Source organism: Parus major, chromosome 1A (genome assembly GCF_001522545.3).
Source record: "Parus major isolate Abel chromosome 1A, Parus_major1.1, whole genome shotgun sequence".
NCBI classification, from domain to species: domain Eukaryota; kingdom Metazoa; phylum Chordata; class Aves; order Passeriformes; family Paridae; genus Parus; species Parus major.
In genome coordinates this window covers 11,924,367-11,950,388 of record NC_031773.1, presented here as the reverse complement: position 1 = coordinate 11,950,388, position 26,022 = coordinate 11,924,367, and the positions used below count along the sequence as shown (strand labels likewise).

At 36.8% G+C, this 26,022-nt stretch overlaps 1 protein-coding gene across 4 annotated transcripts in view; it reads left to right on the top strand.

Moving 5' to 3' along the window:
• The window catches only part of ORC5 (origin recognition complex subunit 5), a 62,540-nt gene extending 38,644 nt beyond the window's left edge, over positions 1 to 23,896 (top strand). For 2 of the 4 annotated variants that reach the window (XM_015629164.1, XM_015629165.3), the window contains exons 14-15: positions 19,565 to 19,677; positions 23,153 to 23,896. In XM_015629164.1, coding sequence (XP_015484650.1) covers positions 19,565 to 19,677; positions 23,153 to 23,198 — 159 coding nt within the window. In that variant the 3' untranslated portion in view covers positions 23,199 to 23,896. Of the gene's footprint in view, positions 1 to 19,564; positions 19,678 to 20,175; positions 20,435 to 23,152 lie in introns of those variants that run through there. The other 2 variants (XR_001521830.3, XM_015629166.3) reach the window with 2 other exon arrangements.
• The last annotated feature ends 2,126 nt before the right edge of the window (positions 23,897 to 26,022 follow it).

Sequence of the window (26,022 nt, the reverse complement as noted above, 5' to 3'; positions counted from 1 at the left end):
CCTTTTATTCATGATTAGATTAATATTCAAACCAATATTCTCTTCTCCCATATCAAAAATATCCCAAATTTTAATTCTACTCAGCGTCTAGGATTCCCCAGAGTGAGCCAGACTCCAGTCCAATTTGCAGTCTCCACCCTGCTCAGGTGAAACTTCTGTAACTTTTCATTGTGCTGGGGCACAGGGGATAGCTCAGTGTGTTGGAGTGGTGAGGAAGAAAGGTAGTAGCAAACAGGATAGGGAGTCATCAGTTTGACAGGAGATAAAAAGTGATGCTTGAAATCCTCATGTAATTTTCTTAGGTGTGCAAATATTTATGCAGATACTAAAAGGGACAAATGCAAACGAAAAGAAGATTAATTATCTGTACTCCAAAAACCAAAGGTATTTCAGACTGATTGCCCAAAATAGTTGGCACCTAAAACCTGGAAAAAGACCCAAACATAAAAATGAGTAATGTAAACAATTTATTAGGCACTTACATTATATTTTTAATTAGGAGAAATGCTGGTCTCTATTGCAGGTAATTTCATTTTTTTCTATGATGGTTTGACATGAGCAGAGAAGAGATTTGAGTCTGATGTTTTATTAAAACAAACAAAAGGAAAAAAACACAAAAACCTACACACATCAGTGAAAAGTCAAGATAAAGTGGGAAATGCTGGCATGCATAAGTGGATATGACCTGAAATAAAGCTGTTCAGAGAAAGGAAAATAATTGCAAAGAAGTAACACTTAAAAGAAGATGTAGGCATGAAGACTGGCAAAAATTAAAGGCTAGAAGGGAATGACTTGTGAAGAAAGATTAAAGGAAATGAACACATGTAATTATTACTTATAGCTATCTGTGTGCTTGGTGATGTTCAGATGAAGAGAGATGATCCCTACGCTAATTTGACTAAATAACTACTAGGGGATGATGAAAATGTCTGAAGGTATTTATAGTCTTCAAGTGCCAAGAAAGGATTCATTTAGAAGAGTTCAAAAAAGGTCTAAGTAGGAGTAATGAAATAAGATGAGGGGAATCTTAGCTTTGAATACTACAAAAAAATCTTCTCTTGGAGAGGCTAAAGTGTGTGATAGTCTCCCCTGAAGTTTTAGTGCACTGCCCCACAGCTTGAGCTATTGCATGTGACAGTAGACAAAGCATTCAGATACAAACTTTAAAGAAGGCAGAAGAATTCTGCGTTGGTGGGTGGAGAGTGAAGATGACTTAATAGATACTTTCCATCTTTAATTTCTGTGGTCTCACATGATATAAATTAACAAAATAAGACTCACAGTATACTACTGAAACATGATTTATGTAAATTTGCTTTAGAATAGGCATTAACCTTGATCCTTTCTTCAATTCTGCATTAAGCCTTGCCTTTGATACAGTAATCTTAATTAAAACTGAATATTTTATGATTTAACTCCCTCTGCTTCAAGAGCAGAACAATACTCTTATCTATGTTACCTATAAACGTGCAATCCATATAGAGTATCTATTGCATCAGATGATAGGTTTGCTTAAGGTCATTTTCATATGAATAAAAGTACTGACAAAGAGCAGTTTAATTTGTTTAAAAATTATCAACTCTTATTTTACAACCAAATGTTAAAAAGCAAGTTAAATAATTTTTCATGCATGTTGAATTAGGAAATGTTGACCTAATAAATACTATATTCTTTTGGAAAAAAACCAAAACCAACCTGCATGAAAAGGAAAAAAAAATAAGTATTGGCAGATGTGATGTGTGTCAAGTGTGTCATCATGTAACTGTCAATCACTGTCATCTTCATAATACTTTTAACTGGATTAGGTTAGGTAGTAAGAGAAAAGCTGTTCGTTTTGATGTTAAATCCGAGTATGTTCTAAAAGAGACAGGCAGGAATTTGAAACAGGCATGAAAGTTTGCCTGTTTTTTTAATTTTTGGAGGGTTTTTTGTTGTTGATGTTGGGGGTTTTGCTGTTTGTTTGTGTTGTTTTGTCATGATGTTAGAACAAATGAAGGCAGTTCAGGATAAATACTGGAACTTGCCTTCCTCTCCAGACACATGACCATATGCATGCATGTAAGACACATCCTTAGTCTAGGGGTACTTTGTAATTGCAGTCACTGACACAGGACAGGCATCTTCAGGTTGCTCACCGCTTATAAATGGAGACATTTGTAAAATGACATTTTCTAGCTTGAAAAGATGTGCAGGTTTTGTCTTATTTTGTATTTTGTAATAATCTACAGTAGAAGTTCAAGGAAAGAGGATGTAACATCAAGTGACAACACTTAATAAATAATATATATAGAACTTAGTCTTAAAATGTAGAGGGAAAGCAAACCTCTAAGCATCCATCTATATTGAAAAAAGCCATCTTTTTCTGAAATTCTTTAATTCTTTGTTGAATTTAAGATGTCAGACTAAATACTTTGGATAAAAAAGCAGCTGTGATAAATCTTGATATCTGGACTGCTTCTTTACTGAGTAGCTGACTTTAGTGATAATTTCATATGTGTCACTGGAATCTTTGGTTATGTCAGATATTTAGTGGACCCAGTGTAAGTCATCAATCCTTTTTTTCCAAATATAAGTCTAACCTCTTGGTTAAATAATATTTGCCAGTCACTTTCATCAGCATTTGAGATATTTTCCCCTCATTATTGCAGTTTTTTCTTTGTTGGCTCTAAATATCAAGTTGTATCTGTGGTACATTGGACATCCATAAACATTATATATATACCAGTACCTTTACTTCCCTTTCAGAGCACAAGAAACATAGCAGTGTGCATTTATTGTGAATAACTTTGATATAAATGAATTGATAGTGCATTTTTGGCACAGCAGCTTTCTCATCAGTTCATTACCTTATTGGATTCAACACTTAACAGAGAACCCAGAGAACACATTTGTAAAGTCAAATACATTTATTTGCAGAAGGAAAAATTAGAAAGGGAATATTTGTTAATCTAATTTTTATATTTCTAGTCCTCCTGTTAGATCTTTGCAGGAGAATTAACACCTGAATGGTTTTGTAGCACCATTTCCCTGCTTTTTTGCCTGTGTCATCTGTGGCATTCTCAATTGTAGCTTTTAATGGCCACAAGGAACACGGGAGCTGTGGGTTCTGTGTGGGTCCCTGGCACCAGAGGATGCTGTGTGGCTGATTCCAGGGAGCCCAAAGGGTTAAACGCAGTTAAGCTCTTCCTTGGCTTTCTGGGAACCTGGCAGTGGCTTTCTTTCAGTTGCTTTGTAAGAGGAGGAACAATACCTAAATTCAGCCTTGGGTTGTGTTGGAGAGGGGGAAGGATTCAGGTTATAGTGTTGGAGGCAGCAGTTGCACTCAGGCAGTAGCAGCAAGTGCTTCACCCTTTGGCTGAAAAAAGGGGAATGTTAACAAGGGAAGTCTCAGATAAAACCATATGTATGTAGGGTTTTGTTGTTATTTAATCCATTTCTCTCTGCTTGTGGTTTTCTTTTTAGCTAAATTAATCATGCTGTTTTGAATAGGCTGCATTCTGCCACTGGGAACTGTAACTCAGGCTCTGGCTGGTGATGAGCTAGCCTAAAAGCAGGGGGACACAGTTTTTTTGTGGCTTGCACTCAGGCAGGAGCATGAGAGTCTTGTCACTTGGAAGAAAATAAGCATTTAGAAACTAAAAGTTGAATCCTGAGCCTAGGTAATGATGATGAAAAATAACCTCTGAAAATTCTTACAGTAAGGTATCATTCTGTTAGTCAACTGAATGGAAATTATGTTTCTGAATTAATTTTAAAAGTTTATTTTTCAAGGAGGTGGTCCTCAACATGTTTATGGCTACTGACTGTATTTCATATTGATTTCTTCAGTGAGCTACTGTTATTAAAAGCCACCAAGATGGTTTGGTCAGAGGAGGCTGCATGGGAATCTCATGATTGTTTCCATTTTCTGGATTTTCTAATTTCTTTTAGAGACGGATTTGGGTTATATCTCAGGAAACAAGACAAACAACAAAAAAATACCTCACCAAGAAACCAACTTGTCATAAGGATAAACATATTGTTGTTTGGTTTCTGAGTTAAACATTTCTCCACTTCCAAACATTGCTTGTATGGAGCAGGATGATGCAGCAGGAGTAGTTGAGGAGAACTCTGTTAAGACTGCCCCACCCAAGTGCTCAATATGTTTGAATGTGATGATCCTTAGGCCCTAACCAAGACCCAGGCACAGAATGTGGAGCATCTTAGGCTGAGAAGTGGGGAAGCAGGAGGAGCAGGAGGCATGTAGAGGATAAGAGAATATAATGAGCCACAGCAAGGACTTGTTGCTTTACTCCAGTGCAATAGGCAGAAACCAAAACACAGGAGGAACATCAGGAAATGCTTTCTCACTGTGAGGGTGACTTGAGTGCTGGCACAGGTTGCCCAGAATGGTGGTGAAATCTCCATCCTCAGAGATACTCAAAAGCTGTCTGAACATGGTTCTGGGCAGCCTGGGCAAGGTGGCCCTGCCACCTCTGCCATTCTGTGATTCTGAGTTGTGAGGGAGATGGAAAAGCTGAGGTTGTAAATGATGTGAACAATGTCTTTGAGATTTTTGCATTGGGAAAAGCTTATGAATATGTCTTTCTCACAAAAAAAAAATCATATTTAGTCTATTAAAGATTTTATCACATATGTTTATTTAAGATCAACATTTTTAAAATGCTGAACTTTTGTTCAATGAAATACACAGCTTTTTAATAATGCAAGATTCAAGGAAAACTCTCTGGAGGGCTTCTGGCCAGAGAAGCTGTTATGTCAGATATTGTCTCAATTCATAATGTATATTTTCTGGAACATGCTGCTGCTTTTATGAACTTGTTTCAAGTCCAGTCATAAGGATTTCAGAACACACCGTTACAGAAAAATGTTTCTTTCGCAATGTTTAGCAGAAGTGTTTAGCACTGTTTCTGTTTTTAATGGCTTTAGTTTTTCATGAGGTAGTAACTTTATTGTGCATGTCAGGCAAGAAGTGTGATTTGAGGATGCAGTACTGCAATGATCATTATTAATTTGAAATACAACAAGCATTAAATAAAACTTTTCAACTAGTATGTGGGCTAAGGCTTTCTATGAGCAACTAGCTAACCAATTCATATATAGGAAGAATAAACAGCAGCATGATGGCTTATAAATTTATCCTAATCATTTAGTGGCTGGTTAAATACTTTGTGTCCAGCTAATTCCAAAATGGTCACTTTTTTAACAAAAACAAACAAAAATGTCTCCACTCCATCTGTATGATTTATACTTGAACTGGAAAAAAAAGGTTTCCATACAAAAATTGCTGGCAAATGCAAAATCTAAATTATTGTGAAAGGAGACATTATTTATATAGCTTCTGCAGTTGGAAGACTCTTGGGATTTAACTGTTCCAGTGCTGTATGGGAAACATACATCTCTAGTAGTATTTGGTTTAGGATCTGAAATTTTGGTACTGATTGTTGAGGGGTTTAGGGGATGGGAGAAGGCACCTAAGAACAGCCTTCTTTATATGGAATTGTAAGATTTACCAACTACTGGAATTATATTTTTATATTTATATACTTTTATATATTATATTTTTATATTAGAGCTTCATAGGGAGGTATTAAATATACTCACTATCATAGGTGTGTGTGTATTTATGAAGGACATGCCATTGCAGCCTGTGTTTCAGAAAGAATTTTCTACCAAGATGAGTTATATTTGGATGACTTGGAGAATTCCATTTCCGTGAAGAAGACAGCTTAGTGACTTAAGATTTTGCACAGCCTGTATTGTGTGTGTGCATTAATGTGTATACACATAAATTGTTTCTAGTACCTGAAGATATCTTCTAGGAGATAACCAAAATTAGCTGTGCTCTTCATTGCTGAAATTGGTTGAGTGTAGTTTTGTTTCTACACTTAAACTCTGTATGTTGTTTAGGACTGTAAATAAACAAAAAAAGTGAGGAAGGTGGTGACAAGGTCATATTTCTAAGCAGTACTTCTAAGTCACTTCTTTAAAATGATCTTTTAAAAACATGAATTTTATGCATCCCAAACACATCCTCCAACTGTGAACACTAGATTAAATTCATTCTTTAACATTTCATTTGAGAGAGGCAGATGCACTGCAAATGAAGTAAAAAGATCAAAACTGGAGGTAAAATGAGAATAATTTATCCAACTAATATGTACATGTGATTAGTTTTATCTCATAGGCTGCAGGATAATACTGTTAATTTTTGTTAAATAAGAGTTTTGTGGAAATCCTTGCCTGCTTTCTTAAGAATATGATTTTCTTGACAGAATCACATAAATGTTTGTTGATATCTCTAAGTATCTACATGTTATTTTATTTCTGAGAAAACTAAGTTTTGTATAATACATATTCACTCATTGAAAAGCCTCCCCCACTGCTTCTAAAATGTCAAAGCTGAGCACAGGGATTTAGCCATACAAGTTGTATTGAGATTAATTGGATTTGTATGGCTAAATCCATGCAGTTCTTCTGAAAATATTGCTGTCCCTTGTATATAAAATATAAATATATGTTTACAAATACAGTATCACAAGAAATATTTGGACAGAACAGTAAAATTAGGTTTAATTTATGTTTAGAGATGAATAACTTTTGGTTTTCTATAAACTGAGGGTTCCTGTTTAAGTATACTGAGTGAATACTAAGCATGTGCTGTGCTTGCCTTAGGGCTTCATTTTTTTCAAATGCGTGAAGCATTTACATAGGAGTCTTCTGTACTTCACTCAGGAGGGGGAAGAGCATTTCTGATTCATTAATCCCTTTTTCTTTTTCTAAGTAACTGGGCCCTTCACATCATGCACTCAAGAGGTGTAAAATATACAAAGAAGTGGGAGGGACAGTCAAAATGATGCCTGGCTTGCTATAAGGTATAAATTTAAAATCTATTTCTTTTTTCAAGAAGAAAAATAGAGAGGGGAAAAAAGGGCAGCGCTAAATTTATTGCATGTGCTTGCATGATACGCAGGTTTGGGATAATTATTTTCTCTCTTGTTCAATAAAGTGAGTTGTTTCCATGGTTACATTTATATTGCACAATTTCTCTGTTATAAAATAAATGAGAACAGTTTTAGAGTCAGAAAAGTCTTTGTATGGAACCCTTTTCTTTTCTGTATTTTTGAGTGCAGAAGTGTGTATTAAAATTTTCTTGCAATGAAAAAGTTTTGATACACTTTCCAGATAAAATTAGTCAGCTTTTAGCAGTATGTAGTGCTTCTGCAGGACAAGATGTGCAAGATCTGGTTGTAAAACTGAACTCAGCCATCAGGCAGATGCAGACTGCCTGGCAGCTCAGAGGAATGTTCTATATGTCCTGATCCAGTAACCAGCTCCTGGTATTGACACCTTGGCTGTGTTTCTGTGTCACCTTGGACAAGATGTGATGGGAACTTCCTAAAAAGCGGGTCTGAGTCTTCAGTGGCAGAGGGGCAGATGCCCAGGGTGATAGTTCAGAACCAGAGCATACCCTACACAATGTTCGGTCTCTGCTGCTTGCGCTTCTCTTACTGATAGCTCCACTTTCTGACCAGTTCATTCTTTGATAGGGTGGTTTTTTAACGTTTATTGACTGCAATGCAGATTCTACAATGGACATTTAAAAATATTCTTGAGCTTACTGCAGAGATTCCAGAAGATAACCATGGGAGCTACTGACCATTATGTAAAGCTTAGGTGAAAGGCTTCCAGTAGGTGGGAAAATGTTTGTATATAACAGTTGATTGGAATGACAAGTAGCTTTTCATTAGAACCTAATAGTGTCTTTGCCAGTCATAACTGCTTCTCTTTGTTCAGTTTTGTTTTTCGCCTGTATTTTCTCACTACAGTAGGCATTTTAATATGAGGTGACTTTTTAATCTGTTGAGATCAAAAGACTTCATTTCCTGCTTGATTCTGTCCTGTTTTTTCACACCTTTCTATTATCTCTTGCATGGATTTTTCAGTTTGGTGATCAGTATAGTAGTTTTGGAAGATTAAGCCATTGTGAAGCAATTTAATTTTAATATTCAGAATGTCCAGATTTATAATTACTGAATATTACTGAAAAGTCTGGACACAATGATTACTCACAAAATAGAGTGGCCATCAGAACTATCAACTGCAAAAAGAATTAAATTCCTTAGTCCTGGAAACATGAGAAATTGTTCCTTGACTACACTCTATTCCACTGAAACTAACATAGGATACCATGTGGAGGTTCTTTTATGCTTTTCAAATCATAGAATCATTAAACTTGGAAAAGACCTCCCAGCTCATCAAGTCCAAGCTTTGACTGAACACCACCATAACAACTGAACTGTAGCACTAAGAGCCATGTCCAGTCATTTCTTGCACACCTCCAGGGATGATGACTGAAGCACCTTCCTGGCCAGCCTGTGCCAATGGCTGACCATCTTTTCAGTGCAGAAATTCTTCTAGATGTCCAACCTGAACCTCCGCTCTGGTGCAATGTGAGGCCATTTCCTCTTGTCCTCTCTCTGATTGCCTGGGAGAAGAGGCCAGTCCCCACATGGCTTCAAACTCCTTTCTGGAAGTTGTAGAGAGTGAAGAGGTCTCCACTGAGACTCAGCAGCCAGGAAGGTGGCTGCACTCTCCTACACATCTGCCTCCAGGAAATGCTGTACAAACAGCCCTGCCATCTCCTGTTGTGCTACATCCTGTCTGTCGTGTTTGCCCACCCTTTTCACTGTGCTTCTAGTCACTCGTGCTCCCTACATCTCTTCAAATCTCCCTCAGGTGCTCTGGCATCACTCTCCCCATTTTAGCCTCCCTCACATGAGCTGCCAGGTCCCGCTGGATCTCTCTGCTCTCTTGGGTTTCCCTGACCCTGGGAAGTCCTTGTCCAGATCCTTGGAGTGTTTTGCCCCAGAAGTTGCTGTAGCCACAGGTGATGTTGCTACATGCTTTCCCAGCTCCACTCCTGAATGACATGGAAATTGTCTTGTGCAGCATGTTACTGTTTTAGACTCCACCCCATAAATTATTTGCAATTATGTAGGAGCGGTATAGTCAATGTTTGCTAACTACACAAATTTTAACACATTGTATATATAGCAAGATGTTTTTAGGACTCTTTGGAGTGTTTGTGTCTTTGAATGTTTCTATCTAAATAGACAGAATTATCTTTGAATGATATAAAGGTGGGAGAAATATTAACTGACTGCATACTGTTACTAAGAAATTTAGCAGTTATTCCTCTCCCACATATCCTTTGTCTAATCCATTGACCAGCCTTATTGATGGGTGTGGCAGCACACTGATTCACTAGTTCATTGGTTGCCTTTTTACCCAACACATGTGCTTGCTAGACAGGGGTGTCAGAAGCTGCTTTTTTCCAGGTTAGAAAAGTTAAATGCTACATGGCATAACTAGCAGAATTTCACAGTTGCATTTAAGGGTGACAGAAACTGCATAAAAACAAGCATTGTGTTACAAGAACACAGTTTTTTGATTTACAGTTAATTGCTGACAGATGATGTTTCGTGCTGACAGATGATATTTCATGCTCTTTATCTAATAAAACCAAGTATAACTGAACAAGAAATGGAAAACTGGTAGTTTTGACCGTTTTGTAGGATATGCAAGGGATATAAGGATATTTATAGATATCTTTTCAAGTTGCATCTAGCATATTTAATGGGTCATTGAACCTTGATTTTTAATATTTTATGACTTTTCAATTCATGGTTGGCTGAAAGCTTTGCTTTCTCTAGAAATGGATGTTATGAATTTATAGCCTCTATTGTAGCATATTTAAACTTATACCTTTCTTTAATGAAAACAATACTTCTCACTGTAGCTTACAACCATCACCTTGTGCTGTTAAAATAGGGCTTGTTTTGTTTCTTTTCAAGAATCTAGAGAGCTTCTTAAGTGACAGTCTTCATCCTGTTTTTTTCTTGTCCTTCTGGTAGGAACCAAATGCCATAGATTTACTGATTAAGAGTAGAATGTTCTCCATGGGGCTATTTAGTTTCTTGGCAAGCTCAGAGAGGGAAGGTTCTAGATATAACCATTTCCTACCAGAGTGACTTTCAGGAGTCCTCTCTTCCCTTGTGCTGCATGGTGACAGTTGGCCAACCTGGAACTGAAACTTAGATTCATCCTTGGTGTTTAGTCTGTTCTTCTTAAGGGTGCTTGTAAACAAAGGTGCAGGAATATGTTAAATCTCCTGGTTTTGTTAGGGAAGTATTCCAAACAGAAGTGTAACTGTTCCTCTCAGTTGTACATGAACTTTGGAGTTCTTGGTTTATCTATGCTCCAACGTCCCTTACCAAATCAAATTCTAATTACTGCCTTACATGAAAGTAAATCAGGTGTTCGGGGTTTTTCCTTTTCCTCTGTTGGATGGCATAAAACCTACTATGACTCACTGCCATATATTACTGAGAGCTAGGCAGTTTTGTTATTTCTAATCTCTTGATGTGCACCCTTATAATAAATTTCTCCTCCAATGTGTAGATGAGTGCATTAATGTCACAAGTCAGCAATCTTTTTTAGCTCCAGTTTGACAATACAAGGTGAGCATGAAATGTCATGTTTCAACAGGTCAGATCCCTACATGTGAACAATTTTATACCTAATTACTGAAGTCTCTGAAGCTGAGAGCACTAGGACCCAGTATATCAGGAAATTTTCCTTCCTTACAATTTACACACTTCCCTAAGCTTCCTTTGCTGGTACTTTCAAGAGGCAGCAGACTGGTCCAGGGAGGATTTGTGTTTTGTACCAGTATGTTGTACTTACACACTCAAGCAATTGATACAAGTTTTTTTCTATTCCTGTTTTTATTACTGTTTATTCCTATTATAGAACCACTAAAATTTGAAGTTTTATCTAGTAACAGTGAATGTGGAGTTAATTGCAGTCTTCTGCAGTGCATCTTGTGAGTAATTGAGAAGCAGCTTGCTACTGTGGAGTGTCTCTAAAGATCTGTTTTAAAAATCTCAAAATTTAAAATCAATGTATTAACAGATATTAAAATCAGTGTGTAACAATTTTTAAATTGTTATTTTTCAGAGAAGACTCCCATTTGGGACTACAGTGTATTTTACCATTTTTCTATTCTTGTGGTTGAAATGCCTGAAAACTGTATTTCAGAAGTATTTGGGTCAAATATTCCTGGAGTGGTTATTTTAATTAAAGAATTCTTAATATCTTGTTTCTTTATATAATATTTGGATCAATACTCTTTAAACAATTATCATAATCATCCAAAAATATACTGTAGTTAAACAGACTGAATATCTTTTCTTTTTCTTGGAGAAGGAAAGGTAGTTTAGACTAAGGACATACTCCCGAACATCTGATTCTGAGCAATGTCTTAATGTCATTACTTCTGCTCTTTCCAAGTACAGAAGATTGATTTTTATCCTCAGGACAGTTTTGAAATGCTAATTGCTTGAATTATTTTTTTAATTCAAAATGGTATTTACAAACAGAACTTCTTCATGTAGCAGTAAAAGGCTGGTAACTCTGTGTACACAGTTCTATAATTTACTGAAATAGCATTAAAAATTTAGGGGCCTTCTGTAAATATATCAAGTCCTATCAGTATCACAGGTACTGGGTAGTATTTCTAACATTACTATTTTTCTGTTTTTAATAGAACTTGACTTGCAATATCTAGAAATTGTGGAACAGATTGCTATTGTGGAACAGATGTAATAAATAAGGGGAGGAAAAAAAGGAAAAATTTTCTAGATTTGGGGAATTAAAATGCTTGGTCAGTTGAACAAAGGTTTTCTTCTGGAAAACAGTCTTTTTGTTGTTTTACTTATCTTGTAAAAAAGCCTGCCTGGAACCTGAGACTTCTGATGCAAAAATGAATGAGGGGATGGCAGAAGGATACTTGTGTTGGCTATTGCCTGTGCCTTGAAAAATAGCCAGCCTTTGTCTGGTGTCCACTTTGTGAAGCTACCTGACTTAAGTAATCACATTAACTGTAAACATCATTCCCCAAGTGTTCCTTTGACCATCTGTTACCATCTTTGGTTTTTCAGATTTTGGAAGTATGAACTAGAAAGGGGAGTACTTTTGAATTAGCTGTCTGTAACTTGTATCTGTAGTCCTTCTCCTTAGGAGTTATGTGCTTCCTGATTGTTAAAGAGTAAATTAGATGTAAACATCTTCAACAGATTGCAGACACATTCAAATCTTGGGTTTGAGTATCAAAATTAATTCCTGTCATCACTTCCAGGAGTCTTAACAAACTTCTGAAAATATTTCCAAATAATCCTCATGTACAGAAAATAATTTGATCCTTTCAGAAAATAACACATTAAGCAAATTTATAGCATGCCTTTCATACCTTTATGAAGTACTTTAATTGATCCTCAAAGTGAGGGAACTGACTCAGAAATACTGATTTATCCATGCATCACTCTAGAGTTTTTATACTTCTTTTTAAAGATGATGAGCAGAGCAAGACAAAGTGTGTTGTGAACTGCCTTTTATTTTCCTTCTTATTAGGCAGATTGATTAATGCTAAAGTAAATGTGCTGAGAGAAAAAAAAAATGAGCTTTTTCTTAATTTCTGTATTGAATAAAAATAATGAAGAGAAAGCAAATTCATTAACACTTTGAAAGATTCCTTTAATAATAGTTCCCAAATGAATAAATTATTGAAATGCTTTAAAAAGTGGTGCTATTGTAACAATGAGTGGGCAAGGCTAATCTGTGCAAATGCTTTTGACATATTAGGAAGGTTTTCAGGAGATGGCGGGGGAAGCTGGATTTTCATCAAGTAGGTTTTTTTTGTTTTTACAAAGACTGCAAAGTATGGGGAGAATACAGTAATTAATATTGAGAGAGCCCTTGCAGAGGCCCAAGAGAAGGTTAAAAGGGGGAACAGAGGGTTGGATGTAGAGGATGCAGATGATATATTTTACCTTTGATGAATGCATCACAGCAGGCACATTAAGTCAGACAGAAAGTGGGCTTACCCACTGTTTTACTTCTTAGACAGTAAAACTGTCTCACTACTGCTGAGTAATATCAAATGAGTAGAAGAAATTTAAGACCAGAAAGCAGAGGATGAGCTGTGTATGTTACAACTTCTTATTACCTGTGGCTTAAATGCTTGCCACAGAGGTGATGTTGTTTGCATTCAGCAGCCCAAGGTTTTATTTGCTTCCGTGAATGTGCCCTGTGTGGCTTTTTTAACTCCTCAAAATTCTCTACCACTGCACTGATTTTTCAGAGGCAAAGTGTTACAGATGAACTACAGTTTTGGATGAAGAACATTTCCGTCTGGATTTCTTGTTTGCTTTTCAAAATTGCTTTTTTAGTGTCCTGGAATGGTTCCTGGATCTTGATTCAGTGTCCCCATTTTAGAAAAAATATGGTATGTTTTGTTTTTGATTTTTTTTTTAAAATAGAAGTTTTGGGAAGAGACTATGTGAGGAGTAGAGATTATGAGACAGTACAAAGAAGAGTTGAAGCTTCACTGACGAGTTAAGATTCACAGCTAGTCAGTCACCAAACAAACATTAGAAGATAGACTGCTTATTGAAGAGAAAGTATTCTAAAATATGAATAGAGCAAGAGTGGGAAGTGTCTTCTCAAAATATGAAAATACATTTGTTTCTCTAGAGATTGAAGAGAAAAGCCACGAGGGAGGCCAATTGCAGGAGAATGGTCTAGACATAAGACAGCTTCTAGAATGAAGGAAGGTGTCCTGTGTTCTGAAATACAGGAGAGGGTGGAGTGGTGCAGAAAGAGGAGGGGGAAAAGAAAAAGGCAAAATATGCACATTTATCCCTTGATTAAGTGTATGAAATTGGCACTGTTTCTTGTCAAGCATGATTTTGTGTAAATGGGACACAAAAGGTAAGACCAAGTAGAATAAGGCAGAGGTGGTGGAGAGTGATTAACCGTGTGTGAATGGTTCTAATCGCTGGTAGAGTAAAAACTGGAAGATTTTTTTAGTAAAATTCCATGTTATGTGCATTTGGTTTAGTAAACTTTTCTGTTCTGAAGAGACACAAGAAAAATATTTTAGGTGGTGAGTATGCTACAAACAGAATGGGTTTAACAGCAAGAAATTCAAGGTCATGTACTTGAGGGTAAATAAACATTTCTTCTGGATTGTCTTTTAGAGACTGAAGAAAATTTTGGCTTCTTAATAAATGACTTAATCACTGATACGATGAACCTTTGAAAAAGCGAATGGAGTCACTTGTTTAAATCTGTAAATCACATAGATTTGCCTTGGGTGAAATGAAATACAGGTCCTGGAGACTCAACACAAAATAATGAAATAATATTTATGTGTCAGAAACACAAAAACTGCAAACTAATCTGGGACAAAGTAAGACATCAAATGCAAACATTCATAAAAGAAACTGCAAAGCAGGCTGGGTTGCTGTATTTGCCCCATCACATCCTGCACAGCCACCTACGTGTGTCACCAAAGGGAGGGGCACAGGATGCTGTCTCTGCAACAGCACTGAGGCTGTGGCTGTATCTCTTGGTGTCTCTGTTAGTGTCAGAAACATTTTGTCTGTGTTCATAATATAGTTTTAAAATAGAGGTGGATGCTGAGATAAAGGTACAATACCTAGCTGAAGCATGTTGTAATGAATGTTTAACTGCAGGCCTGAAGGCCCTAAGTAAGCTGGGGGTTGTCCCTCCTGTTGTATTTTTTTCATCCATTAAAAGCCTTGTCCAAAATGTAATTCAGTATCAAAACCTGTTTGTTCTATACAAGTATTCAGAAAAATGTTGATTTATTTTTAATAATTTTTATAAAAACAATTTTGAACAATTGCTGTCTTAAATAGTTGTAATATTCTATGGTTATCTTTTAGCTTTTCAAATAAGGCTGACATGTGAGCATACTCTGGCTATAATTTTCATTGAAATAATGTTGAACAGCTTTTTTACGCTCAGATAATTTGTACTGAGGTCATTGAATTTAACTCCAGGAGAGTATTGCACAATCATTTTGACTGAAATGTGTTTTGTAAATGGTATCAGGTGTTCCAAGTGCCTTGTTGCATAGCAGAGGTTTTTCCATGTGCCCAAATGTGACTGCTGGCAGTCGTAGGTTTTGATCAAGTGCACAGGCTTTCAGAGCCACAGGATGATGGTGCTGCAAAGCACCATTCATGTGACTGTGAAAGAGTGTGGTACCCTTGTCTGATGGTGCTGAATATGGAAAATTCTTAGTTTCTTGATACATTTGACATTCAAAATCTGTGTGTGTGACAGTAAGCCAGACTGAAGAGTTAGAATTAATTTTACATCTTGGGTAAGATAATTGAATATTATAAACTATGGAGATGAAAAAAACCAGATCATCTAGTATATTTCTGCCAGTTTGAAATTATTCCTCCTTTCATTAATATTTTTCCAGTCCAATTTAAAATGTACACTTGGTGAGATTTTAATCACATCTCTGAGGAAATAGCTTCCCTTCCACCCCAAAATAGTCAGCATCATTTTCTGTTTAGTTTTATCCTATGGATTTGAGATATGATCCACATGTCGTCCAGACTCTTTCCTAGATTGTCTGCCATTGCTTACCCAAGCTAACCATGCATTTCCCTGTGTCATGGATTCTAATTCTGCTCATGTTTTGCACTTCAGTGAATATTTTCTGGCTTCTTGTGGTGTCTTTGGGAAGAGCCCGGCCTTTCTCAGCAGACAGCCCTTTCTTCTGGAATCCTTCTCACTTCCACACAGCCATGTGCTCACAAAGCTGGTCTTTGTGTCTGCTTGGGGAATGATGCAAGGCCCATCTGTTAGTCCAGGCTGATAGGAAAAAAAAAAACCTGCCTTGAAGGATGGCTTGTGGGTTGCTTGTTTTTTTCCAGAGGTTTCAATGTCCATGTTTGACCAATGAATCTCCAGAAGCAATCTGAGTGGTCATTTCCTCCTGGGAAAAATTGTCTGCTATGCTTTTATGATTATTCTCACCTTGGACCCAAGATTTCAGCAGCAGGTTTCTCACACAAATATATTTCAAAGCAAGTTCCATCATCACTTATTTTTAAACATACTGGTAAAACCCTTCTCTCTACATCTTACAGATCAGTAAGTTGTTTTTGGGGTTTTTTTTCATATTTTCTTATTATTCCTGTAGAAAAATTCATTTAATTATTAACTTTTGCTAATATTAAATCACCACAAATTTGAGTAATTTAAAAAATAATTCTAGAATATTTATTTCAACTGTAATTTCTTTTATTCAAAAGATTCTCAATAAATATTCTTTCTTATATCACCCACACAGTTTTTCTGGCTTGTTTCTAGTCTGTTCTTGCCAGATGTTTCTTTTCAAGCTTTTGTGATAATGAAATGGAGCCACTGTACCCATGATATTTAAAAAAAAAAAGGGAAGTTAAAAAAAATTCAAAAGCAGTGGTGTATTTTTGACTAAGAAGTGCAGTTAGTTTGGCATTGCATTCATATTTTTCCCATCTGTGTTTCAAACTTTTGATGTGTTTTAATTTAAGAATATATTGCCTCCAAAATTTTACAATACCTGAACTTCTGAAGTAGTAATTGTTTTCCAGTGCTTAGGTTATAGGTGGCGCTTGGAACTTAAGAACTAACAGGACATGAATATTGATGCATTTTAAATTTATGCTACAAATATGCTGTCTTAAACCCAGTTCATTCCACTGTATTCTGCTTTTCCAGGTGAATGCCCTAGGTAGGCCAAGAGAGATTGCAGTTTTATGCAAAATGGCTCAGCTTCAGAAGCAGTTAGAGTGCAAGTTAGGTCTGGTGATGATTTAATACCGTACTTGGCTTTTTCCTCCTCCTTCCTTTGCTGCCACCCCAGTTACCTGCCAGACATTCAGCAGAGATGCTCAAGCCTCTTGTGTCAGAAGGGATTTGGACTTTCTGTGTTTCTGTGTTTCTTTCAGTGAAGACAGTTATCTTTAATAGGTCTAGGTTCAGCACAGAACATTAGAGAAACTTAATAATTTCCCATCTACCACAATTCAGTCTTTTCTATCAATTCATTGCACAAAATAGGTGTCTTGTCCATTTCTGTGGCTGAGAGCAGAACTTTCCTGGTGTATTGTATAAAGCAAGAAAAATTTAAGAAGACATTGCTTTTTGAACTCCCTTGCTGGTTTTGGTTCTCCCTGAACCCTCTGAAAAAGCTGTGCAAAGAAAGCTCCAGGCTGCTGCCCCCTCAGCAGGCAGGCTTTTGGACTTGTCCTTAGGAGATCTCTGCCCCTCTCCATGTACAGGCCAGGCATCTGTAATTCTACTGCATGTTGAATTCTACTCCAAAGACTAAAAAGTTAGGTATTTCAGCTTCTAACATTTGGCTATCTGTAGGAAAGTTGGTCCCTACTTACTCCCCTCAAATATATGTTCTTTCTCTTTGTCTCCTCTGAGCCTCTTCGGATATAAAACTATTTCTTGCGTGCATGAATTGAAAATGGCAGTTCTCTCTACAGGTTTTTAATTGGTCTCAGGGTTAGGACTTGCTGTTTTTGCACTTCCTTCCCTGTGATGACATTTATTAAGGATTGTGAAAGAAGTAAGTAAAAGGTTGCAGTTTCCTAAGTTCATTACTCTGATGATCAGTAGCTTCATTTATCTTGTATATTGAGTCTTTGGGTTAATTTCTTTAGTCAAGAACATTAGTGAAACTTGGTGTCAAGTCTGATGCTAGTTCAGATTTCTTGAGTCAGTCTTCAGTAGGGAGTTATACATTGCTGACCTCATGTTACTCGCGGGGCGTTTGGTGCTACTTGGAAAAGAAAATATACAATTTGTTGAAGTATTGCTGGTGCATTTTTAATGCAGCAGCAAGGTCACTTTTAGATCCCACAAAAACCTGAGATGGATCTGACTCCAAACTGTGCAGACTTTTTCTGTAGTCATAAGGATCTTTAAGGATTCCTCCTGCTGTTCCTTCACTGGAGATTTCTGAATGTGAGACCAGCTTCAAGTGTGATTCGCTGATATTGATGCACCTGGATGGAATTGTTACAGCAGATTCCTCCATTGTGTATGTGGGCTTTGTTGAATGAAGAATGGAGAAAAATGTACTCTCATGAGTATTTTAAGAATGTAAAACCTAACAAGTTTGAGGTTTATCCCAGTCAGTGATACGTGCAAAATGATTAATGAACTGGAATTTGAGCAATTTGCTGTATTCTGAGTTCAATTTTCTCAAATTTTCTCAATGCTAAAATTTGATAAATTGTGTAAATTATAGATCTGAATTAAGTCAATGGAATTTGTCTTTGTGACTGTGTGTAGACCAGCATTCCTTAAACAAACTCCAAAGACCTTGTAGAATTTTGGCATCCAAATTACTGTTGTCTCATGCCACGTGAAAGAAAGTTAAGTGCAGGCTGTTAAAAAAGTTGCTTCATTCTTGGGTACCATATTTTTTTCTATTCTTCACAGGTAGGTGTAATTTTTTTTTTTCTATTATATTATTCCTACCTCCTACAAGCACTGTCACAAATTTGAAAACCAAGTACTTTCAGCAAAAGAGCGGGGTTATTATTGAGTTTGGATTATTTTTTTATTGATACTGGTAAGAACTTGCTGATGCTTTTTATAGCAATGTGCTTCCTTGAACGTTTGAACTGACACTTTCTTTCCTGATACATTTATTCTTCCTTACTGTCCTATTATCATTACTCAGAAGTAGGTCATGGTTGGCTGTTTTTTTGAAACCGAAACCTGTGGCCAGATAGATACCAGTTTGTCACAGAATGTAACCTCATTGCCCTGAATTGTCAGTGGTATCTATTGCAAAGGCCAGGGAAAAATTTTCTTTCCTCCTTTCACCTCTTTCTTTCCATGGTATCTGGGAGGAGATAGGGAGACAATGGAATCACTACAGTGTCTCTTCCTAACTAAGAGTCAGAATGGGCTGGCTGTTCTCAGTGGTGACACCCCATGACTGCATTTCAGTGGTACCACAGCCATCACTGGAGGAGCAAAGTGAAAAAGTATGCTGGTACATTGCTATTTCGGTAAAATAATCAATGGCTCTGTCAAGACACTGTAGTGTGTTTGTAGGCAAATTTCTCTCAACTCAGACCCTGCTCTTTTTAAGCATACAATCTTATAGCCTTTTCTTTCCAACCTTCAAATTCTTTTTTATCTGGAGTAGAATGATACATCCATCTGTTCAAAATGTGATATGATCTGGCACAGGAATATCCAACTTTGAGTAGGAGAGTTCAAAAGGTGATCTTCAGGGATAAAGGAAAGAAAATCCTAGTCCCTTCTGATTGTCAGGCAGAGATTTGGAAAATGTTCAGCTCATGCCTATTATTACTGTTCCTCTGATCAAAACTCCAGGATAACTTTTGATACGAAGGATGAAGGGTTTAGCCTGTGTCTATCACTGCTAGTGCTGAAAATGTAATGGCAAGCTGTATGTACATTCCTGGGTTTTCTTGCTGTGGAGCTGTGTGGAAGTGAACAATGAGCAAGTAGGACTGACTTTCCAGAGAAAAATGGGAATTGTGCCAAATGTAAAGAAAAAAACAACAAAACCAAAACCCAAAATAATAAATTGGCCACTGCTATTTCTGTTAACAAAAATGCTGGTGTCTCTTGTCCGTAGATCACCTCTCTTGTGACACTGCAGCTGTTATCTATGGTTGGCCAGAATGACCAGCTTGATGGACCACGATACAAATGTACTGTATCTCTGGACTTCATCAGAGCTATTGCCAGGTGAGCCTGTTAAGAGTTCATTTACCTGTTGTATCTGCTGACTTGAAAGATACTTCAGACCAAGTATTTGTTCAGTCTATAGCTCTTTGCAGACCAGAATAAAAAACCTGTGGATGTTTTCTAAGAATGACTGAATAAGTCATTTTATTTATGAGAAAAGTTGTACCCAAGGTAAGTATAATCCATTCCTTTTTTGAAAAAGATTTATGTTACAGTGGCAGTATGTGTTACAGTAACATACTGTCTTTGTGCTTAATAAAGGTCAGGGACTTCATGTGAAAATATTGCTCTAAAATGTCAGTCCATTTCATTACCAAAACACACATTATGGTATTTGAATCTGAAATTGTATTTCGTTCTTAACAGTGTTGTGCATATGATATAAAAACTACATAGATAATAAGAATTCTTGCACATAGACTATCTTGTGTGATCATGTGTTGATATGAGTTAATTCAGTAAGTGGATGTAGGTACATCAGTGTCTTTGTTTATCCAGAACCTTCAGTTGTGAAGTCTGAGAACAGTTTGAGATCCATCAGGAGAGACTGCAATAATTTGAAGACAGAAATACATGCAATACAAAAGCAACCATCAGGCCTTTGTCTCGTATTTTATCTATTGCTGTCATCTTATTAGCAACTCTTGGATAAACAGTCTATAACCAGAACAGAGCCCAGGAATGACAAGTGTCAAAAGGGAGAAATGTTCTCAAGGCCAACTCTTCTCTGTAATGTGGGACTTCAGAGCAACCTGAGGTATAGGCTGTATTTCATAAACTCAGTGCACATGTTTCTCTCCTGAGCTATTAAATGTCCAGTAGCCTTGTCAGTAAATGCAACAGATAGACTAATTTCAGTTTTCAGTTGGACAGGCCATAGAATGAAACTTTGTATGGCTGAGGTCTGTCCAGACCACACTGCCAGGACCTCCACAGCTTTGCTATGTCAGTTTGCTATTCCCGGCAGTAAAGTCACTTGTGAGTGATGCCCTGAAAAAGCTCCCCCTGGAACCAAGCACAGCAGACCATCTGCTCAGCAACATGGATCATTGTGTATACAGTTACAGGTTGGATGGATCCTTGAATTGGGATACTTTGACAGCCATTTCCTTGCAACTTTGACATCCTTAGAACTTTCAGTGACTGCATTAAAGTTGCTGCTGGAAGGCAGAGATGGCCAGAAAACAGGACCAAAACTTGTGCCATGCATCTCATGCTTGCTGGAGGAAGTACTTGTCAGAGACACTGCTACTTCAAAGCTCAGTGCATGGTACAGTGTTTTAGCTTGCTTTCCTTTAGGTCTGATGTGTGTGTATGTGTATATATATCTATGTATCCAAACTGACTTTTCCTACATTTTATGAGGAAGAAAGTAGTTTTCTTTTCACCCCCTCCAAGCAGTTTGCAGGTCTTTATTTGCTGCCTAGATAGGACTGTTTAAATTTGATAGATAGAAAAATTTTAAAGTTGACCTGTTCTGCTTTCCTCCTGTTTCTCCCTTTTCAAAAAAAAATCTTTCTTTGTTCCTTCATTACCGTTTTTATTAAAATACACTTTTCAGCCCATGGTATTTATTAAATCTTAAAGGAGAGTGATCCATAAAAAGAGAAGGTTTCATGAATTCATTATAAATGAGCTCTCTTCCCTGGGTGGGGCTGCTAGCTATAGGATAAAGGCCTGATCTTCTGTGCTTTAAGAAATTTCATTTTCTATCTGTGCAATAGTTTTGGTTTTGTCACAGAGAAGGAACTACTTTGCAATTTTGGCCAAAATACACACCAAGTAAGCAGGCCATCTTCTGATTCTTCTTTCTCTGTTACTGAAATAGTACTAAAGTAAGTTTGGTAGTCACTAAAATCTTTACATACCTCAGCCTTGTTTCTCCAGCATATTTCCTAATGGAAGGCTGAGGAGTGCAAAGAATGGGTGAGAAAAAGATGCTCCCTCCCCACCCCCATTCAGGCTATTCAGATTGTCATTTCATTTTCTGTGTTTTTTAAGCAAAAGTGAAGTTTGCACTAAAAAAAGGCCACCTATTTTTGGAAAAGAGTAAAAAACTTGTGTCTCTTTCTGGTGGCTTTTAACATGGTAACTGCTGAAATGCACATTCTCTCTTTTTTAACACAGAACCTCATGTCTGGCTCTATTTTGCGGCATATACTCAGTCTTTGTGGAAATATCTCTCTTTTTTACCATGTAGTAGTTAAACATTTAGCTGAAGGTTAAGTTAGATGCTTCTTTGTTAGAAATAATTTCTGCTTTAAGAATTTCAAACCTGCATTCATAAATTTTCTCTAGCTGAAGTAGGGCTCTTGTAGTGTTTATTGAATAAAATAGATCTTTTCAGAGAGTCTGTTATAAACCCAGTTGTTATGACAGAACAGTTCTGTTTCATTTAGTTGATAAGGTCAGCATTTGTTAGTGTGTGTGATTTTGTTTCTGTGGAAAGCCTTGTAGCTAAAGCACTTTTTTTGAGTGACACATTGTCATGCAAGTCTAACAGTGGCAGTTAATATCTCTGAATTTGTCACTAGATTAATAAATAGACTCCAACAGATTATTTCCTGTTTTGTATCTTGGGGATTTCTAAACTTTTTCTCTGTCCAAAATGATGTTTTATAAAAACTTTTTGAAAAGTGGGTTACAGGCTGATGCATGAACAGAGAATAAATATTAAATGATTGTAGTCCAACAAATAAGAATTCCACTAGCTAATCTCTCTTAGTATTGTTAGTAGTTATTTTTGCATCATTGAATACTTAAAAAAAAACACTTTTAATTTTATACTTGTCATTATGTGCAGTAATTTGCATTTATTCAAACAGTAAACCCTAAAGACTGAGCACTAGATTGTATAGAAGAATGAGTTTAGAGACAAAAAAAATAATTATATGTTTTATTCTACTGCTGTTTCTTTTTGCCTGCCATTAAAGTACAAAATTGTACATTAAAATCTTGTATCCCATTGATTGGCATTCTTGGATTTTTCAAATTTAGCTATGAACATGGGTCAACTACTGTCAAGACTGAAAGAACGCAGGCTCCAAATGAGTACAGATGAAGGAGTTGTGTAGTACATGCTAAAACAGGTGGTTTGGGAGATGAACAAAACATTCAATAGCATAAAAGGTTGTTGCTTTGCATCACCAACTAGAACATCACGTATGCCATACGAAAATATAATCTTATTAATATTACTATATTTTTACTGTTTCATTATTGAAATGAGTCTTCCTTTCTTTACTAGGAAGTTGCAATGTTTCTTTTATAGAATTTTACTAAGTTTAAATAATCGGAAGAGTGGTATTGTAAATAATGAGAGAAATGAAAAATTCATTAATTCTTGCTTGCATTTCTTTTGGGGAATTGCTTGATCTTGATTGTGCAGAATGTCCTGCATGTGCTGTCTCCAAACAGGTTAAAGTCTTAGCAGTGTGAAGAAGATTGCTCTAATATACTGTGTTTTTGTTTATAGGACCGTGAACTTCGACATAATAAAGTACTTGTACGATTTCTTGTGAAAACAAGCTTCACAGCCATATGGACACTGTGACAATGACTAAGGCAAGCTGTGTTCATCTCTCTCCTTAGCCGGCCAGAAAGAAGAGTATTTTGGCTCTTTTGGATTTGTCCAAACAGGTGCTGGCCCAGCATGGAACCTGATGAAAATACTCTGATTGGTCTGGGTGGATCTGAGCAGAGGACTATTTACCAGGGACCCTGGAGTATTTGGAAGCAATGTGTTAATTATAAACAGCAGGGTTTGAGCACAATCTGTTCTACTCTTAATGATGTTATCTTAACACTGAAATTGCCTGAAACCCATTTACTTAGGACTGCATTTTGCTCTATGAACTCTCCCCAGTGCTTTGAACATGGCAGCAGCCGTTGTTTGTATGCCCAGTCTTTTCACTTCCTCTCCACAGGAATCTTTGCAATTGCCTGCCAAAGCAGCTTTTCCTGAGGCCACCATTTTAGGAGAGTGGAGTAGCAAAGTATAATAAACATAAGAACATATTTAAAAATCAAGCTGGTACAAATACTTCTTTCTCTTCAGTAGTATGTAGGCAGTCTGTTACCCTGTTATATGGAAGTCATGATGATAGGAATCTCCCAATTAGTCACCATACTGTCTTCTGCAGACCATTCATAAATGTTGACTATGAATGTATTTTTACGAAGCTCTGTTTTAAAAAAATAAATGATTCTTAAAGTTCTATTCCTATGTCAAACTTGAAATGTTTTATTTTTGCTTCAACGTTCTATGCTCCTTGTATGTTTATCCAGTTACATGAAGTGCTAATTATAGTGCCATGTGGAATGAACATAATTTTAACATACACACCTTGTAATGGCTTTTGTAACAGCCTCTGTCCTGTAGAGGAGGATGGCACAGCCGCCTTTTCATCAGGAAGGGAGAAATTCAACAGGTGACAGAGTCTTTTTGCAGCAGTTTGCCAAAAGTGGTGGAACAGTGAATAACCAATGTAGTACTGTAACATAAAACTTTGTTTTTGGAAATACCTGATGGAATGCACTACAATTGCAGCGTACAAGTAGAAGATACACAATTTATGGAGCATTCAAATCTCCTAGTCTAGTTGGAGGTTACTGCCTTTATGAATCTGAAGATTTTGGTAACCCTCATGAAAACTCCAGGTCCCACAGCCTTTTAAAACACTGATATTTTACTCTTGAGTGCTCACCTTTGACTGTTTGACAGTAAAAGACAATGCCAGGTCCTAAATTGAACATTACAATTTTTTTTCAAGGAAAAATCAACAGTCTTCCCCCCCTTGCTCTTGTATCAGAAATGGTCAAATACTCTGAATATATGTAGCTCCTTGCCCTTCCCCCTTGCCCCTTCTCCCTTGCCCCTTCCTATGTTTTCTTTTTATGTTTTTTCTTTTTTTCCCCCAATTGTGGATGCATTGCCATTCTTGTGGATTCAGACCCAAGTGGCAAAAGCATCCTTCTGGCCAAGCTCTGGCTTCCTCCCTCAGGGGAGCGTGAAAGAGCAGCAATGAGTCATCTCCGTGATCTGTTTTCCTTCCTACCGCTGAGCTGGATCAAACCCTGCACCTGTCCATGAGGTGGCAACATTTGTCACACTTACTGAAGTGCTTGGATGTAAACACAAAGCCTGCTTCAAAAATGTTTACTACCTGCTTTTGTTTTTATTTATAAAAATGTCCATAATGCAAACTTTGGACTAAACTTACAGTGCCTTTCTGTCGTGGAGCTAGTGCTGGGCTGAGCTTGGCTCTTGTGGATCTCCTGTATGATTACCTAGGGCTGCAGTTTGTAGTGGAAAGAAGTTTTGAGGTATTAATATGTCAGCTAGTCTATGTAAAACAGTAGCAGTAGATCATAGAGATCTGTAATTTCTGATCTGGATTAGAATTTGATGTATGAAACATGATGGGATACTGTTTCATTAAGTGCTCCAAAACTTGAGTCACAAAATTTCATTTTCAGTAACCCAAATCATTCCCACCAGATAGACCTGACCCTCAAAAGTCTTCTGCTCCAAATTTGGAGCACAAATTAGACATAAAATAAAGGTCTTAGAAATTAAGCACCAAGAAAACTTGGTGCTGCTGATATTTTTTCAGTCTAATTTCTTCTGTACTAGTCTTATGAGTATTGGTGATTATTTCCAGTGTAATTCCAAAGGATAAGGATATTAATTTTTTGTAGAATGTGGTTAATTTGACTGAAATGAGGTTAACTAGAGAAGGAGTAGTAACTGAGGATTCATTAGACAGAACCACTCTCCTTACTTTGAAGGCACTTTTTTGACCTTTGTGAAAGACTCCTATCAGTGAAATAAAATTTAAAGCTGAATCAGCAGAGTATGAGAATGAACAAGGTGACTGAAGTGCAAATGATTGATGTAGGCTATAACTATGCTGATGATGAATAGTAGGATTTATTCTGACAAACTAGAAATATTTCTATATAGCCATGTCAATGAGTTTATAAATTACTGCTGAGTTTCTTACTAGATACCTTAGCAATATTCTGTTCTGAAACCCCATTTTCATGGATGAGGCTTCTTTTAGCCTCCCTTGGGCCAGGATTTCACCTCTTCTACAGGTGGTTTTGAGAACTGTGCAAACAATATAGAGCAAGATAGTTTAATCAGAAAACCTTCAGTACCTTAGTGCTGCGGTATATATTTTAAAAATAGCCATTTTTTTTTCATAATTCCTGAGTCACAAAGCATTATAATACTGAAAAAAAATTAGACTTACAGTGCTTGTCTCCAGTGGCTGATCCAAACATCAACAGGAGCTGAGGCTTGTTCTTGCCATAAGGTAATGGAAAAAGAAATGTAACTAT